The 20136-nt window shown below is 45.6% G+C and overlaps 1 protein-coding gene across 1 annotated transcript; it reads right to left on the bottom strand.

The window, feature by feature from the left end:
• Positions 1-797: 797 nt before the first annotated feature.
• LOC112980267 (repulsive guidance molecule B) lies at positions 798-19918 on the bottom strand. Its single transcript, XM_064502493.1, has 3 exons — positions 19354-19918; positions 16415-16926; positions 798-3652 (listed from the first exon to the last, which is right to left on the bottom strand). The coding sequence occupies exons 1-3, from the start codon at positions 19463-19465 to the stop codon at positions 2984-2986; spliced, it is 1293 nt and encodes a 430-aa protein (XP_064358563.1). The 5' UTR covers positions 19466-19918; the 3' UTR covers positions 798-2983.
• Positions 19919-20136: the final 218 nt, after the last annotated feature.

Genomic DNA, 20136 nt, shown 5'->3' on the forward strand with positions numbered 1-20136 from the left:
TATCTTCCTACAGCCATTTGCTTCCATGGAGCATTTCAGTGACACATCTACCTCTTACGATTGTTCCTCCCCCACCCCTAATTCTAGCTGTAGGTAAAAAAAGACATTCAAGGTTGTGTTCATTAGGTCCATCCTTCTTGGTATGTGTGTGATATAACCTGTTTTAAGCACTGGCAGTTTCAATTTGCCTTCATACTAAGCGATTAGCCTTGCAGCTGAAATATTTAGGCTCCTATGCATGCTTAACAGATCATTTTGTTATAAAAACTTCTGTAATCTTATAGACTCTTCTGTACCATTTGTTCTTTCAATCCCTCAATTTCCTCTTCAGTTTTACAGCAATTAATTTTCTCTCCCAAGGTCCTTCTGGTTTGAGAGTTATCCAGTAACCCGAAAAAAGGATTTTCATAACCTTTTTCAAGACAGCCACAGCAAAATCAGACCACTGTGTCTAAGCGCTTCTAAGTATCTCTGCAAATACTGCAAGGAAGAGCGTACAGGTGGGATCCGGAGTGGCTGTTTCCTGCTGCTGGTTTCCCACACACTGTCTCCTCAATACACTGGCCTGCTTTGCAGCTGCTGACCATAAATTTCGCTGCACAGCTAATTTAGACGAGGGAAGTAAGCATCTGCCAGGAAGTACGGCGACTGTATTCAGCACATTCCCGCGCAGCAAGCGATGGCTAGGAAAAAAGTACGGGGCCCTGGGTTATGGATTGCCCCCCCGGTGCGCAGCCCCCACCCCCGATTTCTCTGCACCCCACCAGGGGTCACTAACACCACGCTACAGACGTTCCTCAGCGGGGTAGGCAACTTTATTCTTCTATCGTAATAATTTAAAGTATTTACACACTGCACAGTCACTCTTTTACACAAACATATACTTACTGGTATATTCATGAACCACATCTAAAAGGTTTTGCAAAGACTGACACATTGTGGGGTTTCCAAGCACGAAAATAAAATCTGCAGCCTTCTAAAAGACAGCCATTCGGAGTGTCTGTGAAAACCAGTGTTCCCTCTAAGCTTAAGTTCTCCCCAGAGACCATTCACTAGCTTCAAAATATCCACATGTTTGGCATTAACTAAAGCTCTCTTGGCTATGGTAGACTTCAAGAACGAACATGTGCAAATAACATTTTCTCAAGAAATCCCACAGCAGGAACAAGAAAATGAAAACTTTTAAGAGGAAGTACTACATTTCTGAAATATTACTTATCTGAGGGGCTCACAATTCAATGCTAGTATACATATATATAAGTATATATATATATTCATGGGATCCACAGACAGAGGAAATTAACTAGCAATTGGTGCCTACGTGTTAAGTGTGTACATCAGCGCTGCAATGCTAGGCTTCTCCACCGGCTTTCAGCCATAAGATCTTTACATTCAGTGCACCACTGAGGAAGTCCAGCCACACAAAGAATAGGGAGAATCTCCTCACCACATCAGGTGAAGCAGCAGGAACCACATTACCAGACACAGCGTATATCCACAAGTCTAACTCATCTGAAACAGCATCATCAGATGGCACAGACAGAACAAGCTGCCCAAAGAGATACCTACGGTCTAGCCTAGAATAAAACGCTATCTTCAACCTTAACTCAGCTCAGGCTATTTTCTTCTAATGTTTTTTCCAGATCAACGTATTATGCAATTACCCATCCAAATCGGCAATTAATTAGTTGTTCTGAGAAAAGACTACTGCTGTCCTTAACAGTCAACAGTCCCTAACCCAGCCAGAATAGTCTTTGTAAAAATACACTCCATGGATAAACTCCATCTCCCTCCACTACAGCAAACACTAGCTCAAGTTTGCTTAACGAAAGCAAGTGCAATTTTAGCCTCATTCAGAAAACAAACCTAACATATCAGAGACCAATCAGTCTCAGATGAACACTTTTAAGGGTGGAATAAGGCCATTTTGGAACTGGGGGAAAGGAGGCTTATTTTTGTATGTATTAAGGCTCCCATTTCTTAAGGCACTAGGTAGAACCAACCTTTAGGCCAATGAAGCAATTTTCTCCTAGTCCCTCAGTAAGAGCATTTCAGAGCCTAGGGGCTCATCTCCCCTTTTAATGTATAAGTAGTATTAAAACCTAAACAAGGGCATGTGATTTCTCCAGTCCAACTTACAGAATAACTTAACTACTCTTATAGGTAGGACTGCTGCAATAATTTTTTTGAAGAGGATATGAGAAAGTTACCTAACCCTTTCTAAAGTTAAAAGAAGTAGACAATTTAAGTATCTTTAGAAGTCAACTCTCCAGTACTTCTATAAAGCTATGCAAGTCTCACTCCACTGCATTCACAGAGGGATGGTGTAAGTACTTGTCTTCATTTGAAAAATCTATAGAATTAGAATATGTCAGGATTACAAAGGTGGTTTTGTATTTCACATAAATGCTGAGCATAGCAGAAGGAGAGTTATATAAGATGGTCTTTTGAGCTCCCTCCAAAGAAGGAAGGAGCATTTGTTTAAGGGACAGAATAAGATTTCATTCTTCATTGGTTTTAACTAGAGAATGCAACAAATCACCAGCATGACTGTAGGAAAAAAGAGGTGCTAATCTCTACAGTAAGAGGAAGGCTAGGGGGAAAAAAAATCCATTAATATAATAAAATTTTTTTAAAACAAAGTAGTACTTAGAGGGAGCACTGGGTACTGTATGTACATGTGTATAGGTATAATACATAGTTACTCAGATACACACATAAATATTTAATATATAAAAAATAAAGTGCTTTCTATCAGGTCCCAATGCAGGGACATTATAAAACATTTCACCAACTGCAAAACAAATAGATACAAAGAACACTACATCCAACATACATGAAAACGGTAACACAATATGTACAATCTGGTGGGTGTCCCAAGACAAAACATCCCTTCATATACATGGTATATACATATATACTCATCTTTACTCAATATATTATGACAATATATATTTCAAAACTTTGTTATAGACAAAAAACCCTACAAAAACGCAACAAGGATCAAGCACACAAGTCCAAGACTGACAAACAATTTGCTACCCTTGCTCACACCACCACCTCCGTTGCTGGGAAAGATATGCCAGCGCTCTTTTCTGGGGTGCAATGCCTCCACATCCTGCAAGGCACTGTGAGCAGCAGCCGTGAAGTTAGCGTCACCAGTGGTGAGTAGGTCAAACACACACGAGTAAAAATAGATGTCCTTCACCAGCATCTTCTCATGGCATTTGGTGGTGGCAGTTTCCAGTGTGTACACTGAGCGGGGATGAGTAGTGCCTGACTGGGGGAGTAACTGCCCCATCACAGGCAGTGGCAAGTGGCCGCTGTCATCGATACGTTCACTTGACGGGCAACCATTCACACACAGCTGCAGGTCCTGACTCTCCTCGTAGGCCATAGCCAACTCTTGAGGCATGCGGATGGCCAGTGTTAAGTAGCGTCCAAGCTGGCGTATATACACCGTGGTCCCAATGTACCTGGCATGCATCTCGACGTATTTGCCGCTGACTTTCTCCACAATTCGCAGGCTCTTGGTGTTCCCATCACCTCCGCTTGTTGTGCCATCCACAAAGGCTGCAGGTAAGTCATCAGTCACTGCCTGATACACCTTCTGATCTGTACAGTCTTGGTACGATTTAAAGATAATAGTTATCTGGAAGGGGGAAGGAGGGAAAGAAAAAAGTGGTTAGTGAGCATGGGAAAAAATACACATTTCGATCCCTTTTCCATTTTGCAGCTGCGATTATCTGGGAGTGCCCACTAAGCTCAGAGCTTGACGCTTGTCCCCACTCATGCCTAAAGCAGAGAACAGTCTGCACACATGCTCAAAAAGCAACGTTTTACCAGATGGCAATTGTTAAATTTGTTCTTAACTTGGCTTGGAAGCAAGACTATTAGCATGTGGCAACTGCAACAAGGCCAGGAAAGTAAAAGGCTGTATATTTAATTAAGCATCACAACTCCCTCCTGCCTGATGGTTTCTTAACACTTTGGAATGCATCCTGCAATCGCAGGGACGTATACGTGCCAAACAATTCCCACACTGCTGGCTGCTATGGCAAAACTGTGGAAGGAGACTGTGTGAAAGCACAGAGAGGAACTGGAGGATTCGGTTTCCCTCACTCCCAATATTCTTATCTTGCCTCTGACAGTGACTGCATGACCGACCCTTGTCAGAGTGCTTCACGCTTTTTAGAAATTTTGCCAGGATTAGCTGTGTTAGAGTACTGTTAAAGCACTGATGTGTTCACTGCTACAATACAACAAGGAGCGAGACGAGACACAGTACCAGGAAAACAACTAGTCAAGTAACTGGTTACAGCTCCTGGATCTCTTAGTCCTAGGAACTGGGAGACTGGACACCTCCAGTCCGCTGCTGCTAGCGAACGTGCCAACGGAGAAACAAAGCGCGACTGAAATATACCCAAAGACAGGCCTTGGAAGGGTGACCTACAACACAAACCAGGAACACAAACCAATTACTTGTTCTTTTAACATTATGACTTGCTTTTTAAAGCTTTACACTTATTTGAATAAACCACAACAGAAACAGTAGGTCCTCCGGTCTTACTTGAAGGAGATAATTAGGCTATTTGGCAGACTGAGTTTGAGGTGTCTGGTGGCTTTTTGAAAAAACAAAATGTATACTGAAGGGACAATATAAATATTAGAAACAGAGATGCTTCTTCCTTTACAGTTTCAGAGAGGAGGAAATAGTAAATTCTTGAAAAGGTCAAAGGGTATTTGGCACTAGAAATAGGGATTTTAATATCGTTTTTGCCCTTGACAGACTGACTACATCAAACCTACTTACAGGCTATCATTTAAGCACATTGCTATAAGATTCACAGTACTCCAAAACATGTTAGAAAACGTTTTCAAACTAGTATTAACATTTTCCTTAAAATTTATAGCAACCTCGCATGTTTTAATTTCAGTTAACCAGCACACTTCTGCACAACAGCTTTAGTTTCTTGCCCCTCTGCTTTGAAATAAGAGCTGGAGGTTAAACAAACAGCTGGGTTACAGACAATTCAAATAAAACCTCTACCTTCATTAGCCTCACCTCTCCATACCAGCTGTAAAAGACAGGGGTCTTCCCTTCTAGCACCTCTTCCTCCCTTCTCCTATCCCAACAGCTTCTCCAAATATGCAGGCATACACTAAAGAGTATTGCATTAGGTTTTAATGTGTGGTTTGTTCCGGTTAGTTGACACACTGTCAGCCCTTCTATCTCTCTCACATGCGCACACGCACGCACCCGGAGTACTTGCTATTTTAATTCCATATGTTCCCACTGGTGCTGTCTGACTGGAATTTTCCAACGGTTTTTCTTTGCTTTAATCAGTTATACAGCTAGCTTGAGACCAGCTGTAGTCAAGCACTCTGGTAAACTCATATCTGTGGGCCACAGCTGAGCTTGAAGGTCTTTGCCCAAAAGCTAGAAATATACAGGTATTTTTCCTCAAAAGTTCAGTGCCTTTCTTGCTGTAGGTACCATCTCACATCACCATGTTTTGCAAAGTAAGGCCAGGAACCCAGAGAGGAAACACCGGAGCCTTGTCGGATGCGTGCTCTGCGTATCATCCAGGGCCTCAATCCCTAAGTCAGGTCTTATATTCCATATAACGCAGTTTCGATGAAACAGATGGCTATCTCGGGCTGCTCAGATAACAAAGCGCTCCTGCCTCCTCCAGCACATCCGTGCTGCTCCGCGAGGGAAGAGCGATTTACAGGCCAGCAGAGGCTCAGCCCTGTCAGGCTGCTCAGCACCTGAGCAAGCCCGGCGTTAACAGTACACATGGTTTTAATGAGGCACAGAACTGGCGACTTGCTCTAACAGTTAAGCAAGGGAGCTGGCAAGATTTAAAAGGAAGCAGTAAGAGCAGCCACCAGCTGCCTCCCTCCCTCCCTCCAGCATACCTTCCTCTGCGAGGGGAACGGCCCGCAGCACCGGGGAAAGCGAGGAAGGGCTGAGCCCTTCACCCGGGCAAGACCTGCAATAAAGCCACATGCTGAGCGAGGGCTGAACGCCTTAAGGGAACGAAGGCCCCTTGCAAGGATGCTCGCGACAGAGAATCAGCAAAAAGACCATTGAGATTTGCTAAGGACGCAGATCCATATTTAAACATTGTGGCTCAAGACAGTCAGTTTGGATGCTGCGATTTCTCTCCTGCCACCCCCGTCTAATCCACAGGCCAGACCAGTAAAACCAGAGATCTGTGAAGTCCTTCTCCTACCGCCTCTTCCTTCCTCAGCCCAACGCTCTTGTTGGCTTGTTACAAGAGCTTGTTACAAAGGCAGATAAAGCAAATTTCACTGCAGAGCTTTCTCTTTTTAAAGCTTTCAGAGTAACCTTTTTCACTACGCAATGCTTTAAGCCTTTCCAAACAAGTATATCACGTTATATGTGTACACATACATATAACACTTTCTATACTCTGGCTGGGTTGTAAAAACACCCACACACAGCTGTTCATGTGTCACTGTTTACAGACCAGAAATTACAGCTGCCCTTTCTACACCTAGAAAAAAGAAATCCAAATGCTTGAACCTTCAGATGAAGGAAGAGCTTTTTTGAAGTTATCAGCATCCAAGCCTTCTACTTGGGGCACACACAGAGCTCTTAAGCTACTGCAGCGAGGACCAAAGTAAAAGGACTGAAGGACCAAAGCAAGCCTTTTCCAAAGGTTGAACTGAGGCTACACTATACAAATCTCAGTTAGATGAGGATTAATAAAAACAAAAGAAACCTGCGCACATTCAAACTGCGCACAGACATTTCATTTTGGTCCACATTTTTCCATTCCTGATGAGAAAAGGATGCCAGTAACATCATCCTCCCCAGGCTTGCTGAGCATGAAGATTGCGTGAACCCCACCACATGCACGATGCCTTTCCAGGACCGCGCTATGGAAAGTCTAACTTCTGAAGCTGCCCAAGTGAAGCTTCTAGAAGACCTTTATACATCTCTAGAAGGCACCTGGCTAGCATGCCTTAAACAAACACAACGCTTTGACTCCTCACCCTATTCTGCGTGAGTGCCACAATGCAATTACAGTGCTGCTGCTCTGTATTCAGCAGGTGCGACTATCTTCCTATTTTCGTATAAAATTCTACAGCTTTGTATCCTTGAGTTTCCCGCGTTTGCAGTAAATGTGTGACGGTGTTCTTAAGACAGAAATTTTTATCAGGTTATTGGTAACTACATTTCTTACTAAGTTTTATTAACTTTCCTGTTATCAGCCTATAAGTATATGCTCAAGTACTGATAGCTAAAAAGTGCCACAAGAGTCAAGGGACTTAATATGCTGTTCTCAAGCATGAGGAGTGCATTTTTCAATGCAAGAAATTAAACATTTTCAATTTTGCAGCTGTACCATCAATCAGAAAACAACTGACGAGTTCTCATTCCCATAGGAACCCAAACGTGCTTAGATTAGTGACTCCAACAGCAGGTTTCAGTAAGTCTTGCTATTTCCAAGAGCAAGCTGCACACAGGGAAAGAGAGAAACACTTGATCAACCTCTCTGGAAAAACTTTGGTGAGTAGCTATTGTAAAAGAAAGCACTTACAACTCTGCCGAATTAGTATTTCTTGTTACTACTTTTTTTTTTTTTTTTTTGGGGGGGGGGAGAACCCTTCACCGTAACACAGTTGGTTCCCCAGTCTGCATTAAGTATTTTATTACTTTACTTCATAGATTGTAACTGTATTATTTCATCTATCAGCCATATAGAACACACACAGACTATTACTCCAAATATACTCTGAAAGCCTTTATCTGCTTTGAACTACTATAAGGTTGTGAATACAGTTTTCTTCTTACAGGGCCTTGTGACCTTGATCACATCCCAGCAGTTCACCGGTCCCTGCTTCTGTTTCCATTTCCCCCTTCATGAAACTGCACTAGGGAAGGAAGGAGCAGGCAGGGGAAAAGAGCAGAAGAAAGGAAAACCCATTCAGAGTTACATAAACAAATCCAGTTTTGATTATACAAACCCACACATGCATTCTCTCCTTGTCAACTTGTAGAAAGTCTCTGAAAAGGTGACTTTACACATACCATCATTATTGCAATAGATGGATTAGTTTGAACAAGTAAGCCATAACTCAGTTTGGCACATTTGCACTGTACCACTCCATCTATTATTGATGGACAGTACTGCTGTCCATTTAAAACATCAATGCCTTTGTTAAACGTTCCTTTCTCCTCTGTGCCCAAGCTACTCTGGCTCTACTCATAGATTTTTAATATTTCTTTCCTTGAAGTCTAGCCCACCCACAACCATAAGACACAAATCCAACTGCCATACCTAGAATGCAAGCCTTCTACACCTACTACAGGTAAAATTCCTGAAGAGAGAGTTCAGACAAAGCCTGCCTAAAATTAGGCCAGACTTCGGACTTAGAAAACACAAGCATGATGGCACCACATGCAAGAAGGTAACACTACTTACTGAACAGGCAATTAATCTGGAAAAATCTGACTTTAAACACAGAAGGAAAGAAGGTTTCTATTAGGTTTGGAAAGATTTTGATCTTGCCCAGTTTCACTCACAATTATAGCAGGATAGCCCCCAGGCCCACCTCCCTCCCCCTATGTTTGCCTTGACGGGGTTGTGGTGAGGTGAGGGCCTGCTTCACCATGCGCTCATGCAGAACCCACCTCAACACCACTGAAGTCTCACGGCACTACTAAAATTCACAGAACCACCCCCTCTTTCCCAACTACTATTCCCAGCATATAAGACCACAACACCTGCCTTGGAGAAGTTACAGTCAGCATTCAGGTACATAACAAGAATAGCTAGTTAGAGAGGCAGGGAACATCGATCGTAACAAGGAGTTTACGCAAGTACTTAACAACTGTAAACTGCATACTCAGAAAGTGGATATGCACATTGAAAGACAGCCCCTACAATGTTTCTTATGACACAAGATTTTGCCACTGAGCATTTCTGTGGCTAACGGAGGGCAGCATGGAAGTAGCAGAGATCATATCACGGGCCTATCTAGTGACATCCCTGGACATCTGAGCAAGGTACAGCAGGACAGGCAGGTTGCTGAGAGGGCACTCTGATGCAGCAGAAAAAACACTTTGCTGTTTACGTTCTACCTTCAGTATAGGTCTGCAGTTTAAAGCGCATGCCCTACTGGCGTCAGGAGAAAGCATTCAGATGCTTTCATTATGCGCCATTTCAATCTATGGGAAAAGATGGGGAAGGATCATGTTTGAAGAGAAACACAGCCCTGATGGTTTAATAGTGATTTCATCAAGCACTGGAGAATAGAAGCAAGAGGTGTTACGATATCAGACCAGTGGTCTTAAAAGATGCGTGGGAGGCCTGTGAATGGCTTAAGTGATCTGTGAGAGGCAGCTATTAAAAGTCCATAGGTAGACAACTGCATAGCACGCATAAAATTTCTAGAAGTCCATCAAAAAGCTTTTGCAGTTCATATATACAGGAAAGTTGAAAGCATCATGTATTAACCGACCTCCCAATCTCTAACTGAAATTTTCACAGCTTCCCTTTCCAGAGACCTGCACTAGGCGCGAAGCGTGTAGAAAGTTTATCTTGGAAACTAAGTACCACCCAGAGGACACCACTTGAATAATAAAGCAATGCTGAAGGGTGGAAGTAGAGATTTAATAAAGGAAAACCATAAGAATTCATTTGAAAATATGGATTCATTCAGCCTCATTTAAAGCTACACCACATGGTAGTTCTTTTTTATATGCATAGCAGGTCTTTTTGGATGAAACAAAACCAAAAGATGTGCTCCAAATGCTAATGACCACTCAGTCCATCAGACAGCATCACAGCTCATCCACAGCTCTTCCCCTGTAATACCTATATGCAGACACACAATTCTCAGCACAAACTGTTTCACTGCACACATCCACCCTTTTGCAGTGCACTACTTGCTAAAGTAAACACAGCTTAAGAACAGAAGCTAGAAGTATATGCCTGAAAGACATTTTGCTCCTTTCAGGCACGTTGGAAGGGGTACTGGGAACAAGCTGTTTGGACAAAAAAGAGATTTAGAGGAGACTGCCTCAGTGATGTTGCTGGGGCCAAGCTCTCAGAAGCAAGAGTTGCTGGGGGCATTACAAAACTAAATACACCAACCCCTCTTCAGCCCACTGGTCACTTACAGAACCATCCTACCTTTCACCCTGTCATGTTACCATATTATGCCAGGGGAGAAAAAGGGAAGGGAAGGTGTGGGAATCCCACACAGAACAGAGAAGTAATGGGGAAGACAATTTGAAAGGAGGAGTAAGAAGATTTCCAAAAAGAAACCCAAGATCACTCAGGAAAGCATTTCTCAGATGTGGCTGAGCGAGAAGGTCACCATTCATAAATAACTCTAGAAGCATCTAGCATCTACTATTGATTAATTTCAAAACTACCCAGAACTTGATCAGAGTTAAATGTACTTTAATCAATGGGAACAGTAGCTAAAATATTCCGTCTTCTTTTTCCTGGTGGACAATCCAAGGAGGAGAAGGGCTCTTCTCCCCTGCAGTGACTTTGTAAAGCATACATACTAACAGGCAGGTAGAGCCTGTTTAATGTACAACATTGACATTTAACTCACATCTCCACTTCTGAGAAAAACACACCATCTCTATCCACTACTTTATTCTCCTCCCTTCTGCTCCCAAGAAGCCCCCAGGGCTATGAAGACAGTCAGATACTGCTGAGACATATGTGTGCACACTCTCTCCTCCTCTCCCGCTCCCAAAACAAAGGGGTTCAAGACACCAAAACTCTAGCAACAGTTCTCCAGCAGTCCCAGAAACACAGAAAGAAGGACAGTTTAGCACCTGATAAATTGCCATAGCTTGTCCTAGAAAACAACCTCTAGTAAGGCCGTGCTGTCCTGAACACCAGGAAACAGGACTGTTTACCTTTACATTGATGAAGCTGGCAAATCACCAAAGGCAGTAAATCGCCTGTGCCCAGGAAAACTGTGGTATTTTTGCTGTCTGTCCTGCTGTTCTTATGAGCCTGTCCAAACCAACACAGCACATCGGTATGACCGAGGGTGGCTCTGCACACGCTCGATGTGCCCATAACAGAATTAAACAAGCTTTCTTTACGGAGGAGGAGATTGCTGTGAAAGTGCTAAAGGCAAAAGCACAGAGCAGAGGCCAAAGACCTAAGAGGTCACATCTGGGAGAAATGCAGACCTTCAGTTTAGGTAGGTCAGAGTTCCAAAAACAAACACAAAACCCAAAGAGAGCTTATTTGCATCTTTTGTGTAATATACAAGAATCCCACTAATAGAGAAAACAGAGCTCCTGGCAGATGGTTTCTTCCGCTTCAGCCTCTGCCCAAGAAGCCAGCCTCAAGATTACATTCACCTCCTGTCTTCCAGCCAGGATAGTGCCAAGGTCCCTTTCTCCAGAGCTTCTATATCACTCGATTTTATTCCTAACAAAAAAGTCTACTTGTTTTCAGCATGCTATGAACTAGTCACCAGTTGGCCATGACCAAAAGATAATTAAGAACTTCCAATTAAGTTTTAGGTACCAGTTGGTCCCTGACCACTCTGAGTTCTTTCATAAGCATGTTATTTCTCCCACCCTCATCTTTTCATGAAGACGAGTGATCAAAATATATATATATTTTATATAAAAATATAAAATAGATAAAACACATCAACAGAGACAGATTTTAAAGTTGAAATATATTGAAGAGATCCTAAGACAAAACCTTTCATGTTTAACCATGAGCAGAGGTTTGAGTCTGCCCTAACTCCAGGGCCAACACTGCTCCCAGGGAAGAGTCAATGACTTGCTGTCTAGAGAGTCAACCACAGGCCATCTTGCTCATCAGGCACAGACGGGTGGCTTTTGATATGAAGAACAGAGCCCTTGTCTTAAAAGCACTGGCAAGCCTCAGTCTTTTAGAAACATCTCAAATGCACAGAAAGTGCTGTGGCACCTACATTTTCACGCTATCCGCAGCTACCTGCTGAACCAGTTTTTGCCCAGCTGTAAGCCCAAGCACAGCACTAACTTGCACAGACTGAAGGACCCTGGGTCCTTCATTCTCCCCTTCTGCTTGCAATCTTCCTCGCTCTTCAGTAACAATAACAAAACACTGCTTTGTAAGTCAATGAGATGTGTTATCCGCTCCACCTCATGAACGATGTGGCTTTTGACAGAAGTCCTTCAACAAAAAGGCAGTATGTACCTCCTCTGAGGAAAAAAGCTAAAGTTCTTCTTTATCTTGGCAGGAAGCCTGTAAGGATGAGAAAATTAATCACACGTGGTCAGTGATCTGACGCTCCCACTCAGAAGCACAACTGAACAGTGACTGGAAGACGACTGTTTTAATATTAATTATTTAAAGGAAAGTAAGTACAGAGCGTTCAGTCCAATGACTTCCTCTTGCAAAAATAGAAACCAGACTGCAAAAGAGATACCTAAATGTTTCGACTCTGGGAAAAAGAGCACTTACCCAATGTTTCATTACACTGCTAATGCAGTCTATTCCCAGATTGAAAGCTTTATGCCCAGTAAACCCACTACAGTAAAAGCTCTGGGTTTTCCACTGCCTGTTTGTTTTTCTTTCTCTGCCCTCCCTGCATCCATTCTCCATGTCTCACCCTCAAGCTATTCACTACAAAACACCTGGATAGGAAAAGCTCCTTGTTCATCTCTGATCACCGCAAACAAGAAGGAAAGTTTTCCATAGAGAAGTGCAGGCACCTCTGCCTCATTTGCTACTCGGGGATAACTGTGCTAGAGATACCCAGAACACCTGTCACACTGGTCAAAGACAACAAAGATTTTGTTCCTCTCCAAATAAAGCCCACGATAAAACAAGAAAAAGTCCTATTTAAGGCATTATATGATATGCTTCCTACCTACTCCCTCCACAGCCCCTTGAAATAGCCATTTATGCTCAGGAGATCCCCAGGAGCCTGGGAAGCTCTACTTCCGTAGTTGCAGAAATCAGATGAAAAATGCCAGCGACCTGCACAAAGCTCATACAGAAAATCAGTTTCCCAGCTACTTGGTGATCCTTCATTCTCCATCTGAAAGGCCCTGGGATCCTATGCCAAGGGGCATAAACAGATCAAACAGGCTCAGAAGAAAGCGGAGCTGCAAGTTTCAACTAGACCACAGAATACACAATAGCTTTGTTCACTCTGAAGAAACAGATGTCCTTACTATTGGCATCACAAATATGCAAAACACCTACAAACAAATTGCCAAGAGCACTTTGTGAATGAATATACATCTCCCACAGGACGACATACCTTTCCAATTAAGGAATTAAAGGAAGAGTTTTCCTGCTTTCCGTTCTTTCCTGCCGGGTGTGTACTGAAGGCAGAAAAACATACTTTCATTCTTCATATTCTTGTTAAAAACCTCCTGACATTCTCTTGTCCTTTACAAACTTGCTGGATAGCCCTCAGACTATTGGGGTTATTCAAGTCATATGGGTTTTGGAGTGACAAGACAACTTTATTTTACACAGAATGCTCCCTTCATTGTTGATTCCCTTAAAAGTCACTCTGAACACCAGTAAGGTACCATAAATTGGAAGGTAAAAACCACCTACAAGGCTAAGTGATGATATGCCCCTTGAAACAGCCATTTCAGAAGTCAGGAGAAGTTGGATCGCTGCATGTGGGGTATAGATTCAATATTCTGTTCCTACAACTGCTTAAATCACTTCCCCTAAAAAAGGGCATTCAAAATAAATGAAAGCTTCCACACTTTTGGTCATTGCTTTTATTAGGTCTGCTTTAGAGAAGATTAAGCAGGACAGTTAGCAATTTGATATTTGCTTTGGCTTCTCCACAACTCAGGTTCAACACAAACCTTTGTTATTATATCCCATTAAAATTAAACATCTATCTCAAACATTTGCAGTGAAAAAAACCAGCAGGACTGATGATGCATAAGGTTCTGAAAAGTTTCTCACTGAGAAGGTAGGTAGCTTACTTGCATGCTCTAAGTTAGGAAAAAAAACCTGCCTAGATAAAGAAAACCACTGAAATTATTTTCTTTAAGCCATATCTTAAGCTAGCCTATGCCCAAAATAATGTAAGCAAATCCAGCAGCACCATCACAATCAAGATGGAACACTTGTAGGATAAAAAAGGTTACACAAATCAATCCAGCAGTGGCAGTGTAGTTTAATAGCCTTTTTCTGTACATTTTATAGCAGCCTGTTCCATAAAGAAATCAAAAGGATGCATAAGAGATATTAAAACTTATCTTGAAAAATTACTTGTGCATGCAAAACACAACCTTCATTCCCACAAAGAGGTGTGCTGATAAAAGTTTGATTACCTGCCAAGAAAGAAAACACTCAAGTACTGTATGCATTTAACAGATACTGGTGCTAGAGATTTCTAAAGTCCTAAAGCTTACATCTTACTTCATTTAATTGCTTCTGCACACTTAACTGTACTTGTGCAACTGCAGGGGTGTAAAATCTAACACCAGTATCGCAAAAGCAAAAAAAGTGTTCCTGCTTTTTCCAGAAGGCCAATCAGAGAAGACAAAAAAACTGCATTGGGATTAGAAGCAGAGTTAGAAATAAAGATGAAAGGTAGTCCCTTAAAAACATTTTTCCCTCCAGTATGTACAGACATTTACCTCCTCAAATCCTCTTAGTTATCAGTTTGAGAATATACACTCCTGCATAATATGCAACTGTAGTCAATCATTTTTAGACTATGGCCAGTTAAAGATAAGACCACCTATCTACTGCTACCATCACACCTTGGCCACCCATGCAATTTGTGCACAAAAAGACTCTCCATGCTTTTTCCTCCAGTACTATCAGGAACAAGGAAACAAGGACTACTCAAAAAGTTTTTATCCTCAGTTTTGCTAAACTCTTTTAGAGATTACGCAATGTAAGTTTCTTTTGTATTCCTTATTTAAGAGTCTTGAGAAATCTGCTCCAGTGGCTTTTTTTTTCTCCTCAAGAGACTCAAGTCTCTTTTGCAAAGCTTATTTAGGATAGCTTCATTCCCTCATTTTATACTCCCTCCAAGCTCATTTAGGCACTGTGTTTGGCACGAGCACAAGCTAAGACAAGGGGATTTTGGTTGTCACTGATACATCAATCCAACCTTCGGTCTCCTGCAAATTGAAAAATTTTGATTTATTACCCAAGCAGAAAGTGTTCTCTCACCCATATAAGCATCAGCATTAGACAGCATCTCAGTATTCAGCAAGGTTGCACGTAATAAATAGCAAGACTGAGTCACATTATTAGTACGTGCAGTAGCACAGCTATCTCCATGGTAGTTGTGTAGGCTCTAACCTATTTCCATGTGTAGCAATACAGCCAGAAGTTTCCAGTGCTGATGGTCTGGAAACATTGTAGCATACCCCAAGTAGGCTCATCCTGCAACAGTTACCTACACTGCTACAACTGGCCACTTTATCTAAAAAAAAAAAAGGGGAGAGGGACAGCACCAGCTTCACGCGTATGTTTGAGTCATTTCATTTTATGATAAAAAGGTGCCTGAAAACGTAAGAAGTATTTTTCTCCCCTGGCTTCTGGTGTAAATCTAAGGGCATTTCAGCCAGACCCAGACCTTATACCTCCTCATTCTCTTCCTATAAGGACACCTGCTAAGTAAAAGCCAAGTACTTTTCTTAAAGAAAGGGCATATGCTCTTAATACTAGAGCATGCATTTCTTCCGTAGCCACTTGAAGTGGTTGGGAAGACAGCAATCTTAAGTCTTGCCTGTCTGCAGAGGGTCATATACTGTCAGTAGGATTTTCAGGCTGCTGCTTCCTTTGTAGAGTCAGGGCACTAACACCCTCCAACAGCCATGTGGCACCCATGTGTCTCGTCCCCTGTCCCTCCCTCCCCCCCCCCCCCCCATTTTTGGGGCTATCTCCTCTCAATTCTCTGCAATTCTCCCCCTTGTCTCTCCTCTGAACCCTCAGTGCCTGGCTAATCTGTTGTTCCACTCTGTCAGTGTTTTTTTTGGTTTCAACTGTTACAGCTGTACAGTTTAGAGAATTAATGGAAAGCAAAGATCCTCACTCTTTCCTTGCTCTTACCCTAGGACCCTATGATTTCTGCTTAGTGCGGGGGCAGTCACAGATGCTGCAAGCTGATGCTTGTTTTAAGGCATCAGTTTAGTCTCCTTAAATGTTTTTGTGGTGATATTTCTGGGTGGGTTGGGGGGTGGGGGAGAAAGAGCTGTTTTGAGGGGGGTTTTTTTGTTCCCAAGAAAATCAGCAAAGAAGCAATTTCACAAAATAGAAGCCCAGCAATTTTACTTTCTCAAACTACTGCCTGAAACATTCTCAACCTATTGCAACCCCTTAACTCGTAATGGTTAAGTGGCTTACTCTACAGTCTCAGCCTTCCACTTCTGTACATGTACACAGCGTTTAAGAGCAATCCATACCTTATTTGTAGCAGTAGCACTGGATCCTGGGACCACAGGCACATTCGTCACTTGCACTGATAAGTAGTTATTGTCTATGAGAGGCCAAGCCCCTTCCACTTTGCACGTCTGGAAGTGATCCTTAAAAGTCCTCAGATGAGGATCACCAAACAAGCCACAAAACAGGTAAGTAGGAGGAGCAGTCTGCTCCCCTCCCCGGTGGTCCCTGGCTCCTGCGTGGCCACTGTAGTGGCAGGGATCATGGGTCACCTCAGGGTTGGTGGAGGATGTGGGTCCATCCTTGGAGCAGTTTCTCTGGCCCATGAGGTCGCTGATGCCGAGCACCGCAGAGTGGTAGACGAGGTCTCCCCGGCATACTTTGGAGTTGCGGTAGGTGCAGGCGGAGTATGCCCTCAGGGCTTTGCAGAACTCCAAGTCAAAGCCATCGAGAGCAGGGTTTAGATGTGAAGTTAAGGACACAAAGTCTGTGGTGCACTTCTGGATTCGACAGTGTGCTTGCAGCTGGCAGTCACCTATGCGTAAAACAGAAGGCAGACAGAAATCGAGCAAACCTCTTGGATTGCAATCCATATACCCCCCCTTCCCTGCCCACGGGTACTGCAAAAAACAACTTGGGGAAATGTTCTACAGTGGAGAAAATGGGGCTGGGAGGGTGGCAGATAGCAACACAGACAGCCTCTCTCAAAGGCCGAGATGACCCAAGCATGACTTAATTTCCATCTAGACAATAGCAAGTAATGGATTAAGAGCATTAACTCCTGCCAAGCATGAGCCCAGCATTTCTTTTCCAGATGATATCAAGATGATGATGCAATTCTGTGCTTAAGTTAATCACTTAGTCAATAGGCAAGTCTCTATTTAGTCTCTCAGTGCTTTACGTGACAGGTTTCTGAATCCTGTTCCTGAGAAGGATGTGAAAAAGAAGGCAAGCGATACAGGTTTCGACAGAAACAAACTGAATGAAGCAGGGATCAGAGCTCCTCTTCAAGAAAGCAGGAGAAAAGGGGGAGGGAGGGGGAAGAGGAGAACAGGCCGTAAACTCAGTTTGCTTTGCTTCCCTGGCACTGCTATAGCTTAAGCTTCACTGCTTGCTTTCTGTGATTAAATAGCAAGAAAACCACAGCTGTTGGAAGCTCAGGTTGCCAGCTAGGGAATCTAAACACTGCAGCAGCACCTCTTACAGCCTACGGAAAATAATGAGACAAGGGGTGGAAAAAAACCTCTCGCAATCAAAACCTGAAGTACTCATGAGACTTAAGTAACAGGTACACAGTTCAGTTTACATGAACAAGCCAGTTGCACCCTATCAGGTCACCTGATTTCCGCAAAGAAAATGTAATTACCATCCCAGCAAGCAAACCGGCATTTTTACAGCCCTCCCTTTCACAGCCTTCGCTGTCACGACCTGAAGTCCTTCCAGCTTCTCGTGGCGGTTCGCACCAGGCTTCTGAGTGCAGCTTTTACACAGAGCAACTCACCAGGGGCAGAGATAAAACAGAACAGGGCTGCACGCTGCACTAACGGCAACGCAGACGCACACATTGCACAGGGGTTAAAACAAGGAGGACATCAGTCAAACGATAAATGAGGTTTCCTCCCAGGCGAAGAGCTGAAGATGGCCATCACAGCACATGGAACGGCACAGAGACTGCGTGCAAGGCTTCACGCAAGAGTTGTCCAGCACCAAGAACTGTGCACTAAAGACATGCTGTGCCTATTTGTTCCTTTTATGACCTATAAAATTCAGCTGTGTATACATTCGTTTATGATTTCAAATGGTCATAAAATAAAGAACAACAAAAAATACTTAGAAAAGTACATGGGAGAAGTGTGAACAAAGGGAAAAGGAAAATACAATGTGTTTTACAAATAGTCTGTTCCCTCCCCTAAAATCCCTCCTTCTACACTGTCTCCCACTTTTTTCCTGACCTCGAAGTAAGGTAGGATTGGCCTCAGTGTGGTCTTAACAGCCCAATTACGACATTCCTAAACTTCAGAGACATGGGGAGTGAAAAAGGACTGAAGTATTGTAGGACTTTAAATTTTTAAATGTGGCTGTTTTCTGCAATTCATGGAGTGATGAGAGGAGATCAGCAATTTCTCTGGTTATCCCTCGCTGAGCTGCCTGTATACCCGCTCACACGACGCACCCAGAATACCCGATCCATGAATTTGCAATGGCAACGAGGCACGTCTCCTGTCAAAATCGCAAGACACACAGGGTAGAAGGAGAAAGTCCCTCACCTACAGCCAAGCGCGACCACGAAGGGTACGAGTAAGCAGTGAGCTTCGCGCTTGATCTTTGCGCAAGTGACATGCAGCTTTGCAAAAGGGGAAAAAAGGCGGGGGGGGGGGGGGAGACCTGTGTTTACATGGTCACGAACGGAGACGAAGTATACCGGGCAAACTGCGACAGGCCAAGTCGGCTCAGAGCCCGATTTTCAAAGCACCAGGAACTTTCACTGTGCTTCAGGGTACGATCTGCAGCGGTGCGTGAACCACACGGGGGCGAGCCCGGGGGGGCACGGGAAGCCACCGAGCAGCGCGGCAGGTCCGCGGCCCCGCGCCCCCCAACCCGGGGGGCCCGTCCCGTCCCGTCCCGTCCCGTCCCGTCCCGCTGCTCCCCGCGGGATCGCGGTCTGCGGGTGCCACCGGGGGAAACCGTGCCGAGCTCGGCCGACCCGGCCCCGCAGCCGCTCAGCAGACGCCCTGCTGCGCCAGACTCAGGCGCTGGGAAGCGCTTGGGCCGCCGAGGAACCGCCCCCCAGGACCGGACCCGACCCGACCCGACCCGGCGTTTCTGCCCGACGCGCAGACACGCGCCGGCGGCACCTCCCGCCCCGCCCCGCCCCGCTCCCCAGCGGCGGCGAAGAGCAAAGAGGGAAGGGGCGAGGGAAACGCCGCCCCCGCCGCGCGGCGCGGAGCGGAGCGGGCCCTACCTGCGCGCAGCAGCAGCCCCAGGGCGGCGAGCAGGCCGAGGGCGGCGGGCGGCGGGCGGCGGCGCGGCGGCGGCTCAGCCCCGGCGGCGCGGGAGGGCGCTGCGCTCCCCATGCCCGTCCATGCAGGGCGCAGGCGGGCGGGCGGCGGGACGGGGCCGCGGCATGGGGCGGCGGGCGGGCCGCCCCCTCCGGCTCCTCGCGGCTTCCTCCTCCTCCTCCTGCTGCTGCTGCTGCTGCTTCAGCGGCGCGGGCGGAGGCCGCCGGGCCACAGCGGAGCGGGCGCGGCGCGGCGCGGCATGGCGGCGGGGAGAGACAAGCACAAAGGGAGGGCGCGGGTGAGCGACCGCCCCACGCAGCCAGGGAGGCGGCCGCGGCGCCCCGCTGCGCTCCGCGCCGCTGCGCCCCACGCACTGCGCCCCGCCGCCGCCCGCCGCCGCCGCCGCGCACGGCCCGACCACGCCCCGCCGCCCCATTGGCCCGCCGCCACGTCCAGCAAGCCCCGCGCCACGCCCATAGGCGAGGCCAGCCCCGGCCCCGCCCCTCCGACCGCCCCCGCGCCGCGCCGCGCGCTGCGGGAAGCCTCCTCCTCCGCCCCGCCCCCGCCCCCGCCCCCGCCCCCGCCGCGCCTCGCGCAGCGGCTCCGCGGGCGCGCCTGCCCCTGGGCCGCGCCGCGCCGCGCCACGTGACTCGCCCGTGCGCGGCGGCGCGGCCAATCAGAGCCGTGCCCGCGTTCCCCCGCGGCGCCTTGACGCGGGGCCCGCGGCCGCGATTGGCTGCGCCTCC

Source organism: Dromaius novaehollandiae, chromosome Z (assembly GCF_036370855.1).
Source record: "Dromaius novaehollandiae isolate bDroNov1 chromosome Z, bDroNov1.hap1, whole genome shotgun sequence".
Lineage (NCBI taxonomy): Eukaryota > Metazoa > Chordata > Aves > Casuariiformes > Dromaiidae > Dromaius > Dromaius novaehollandiae.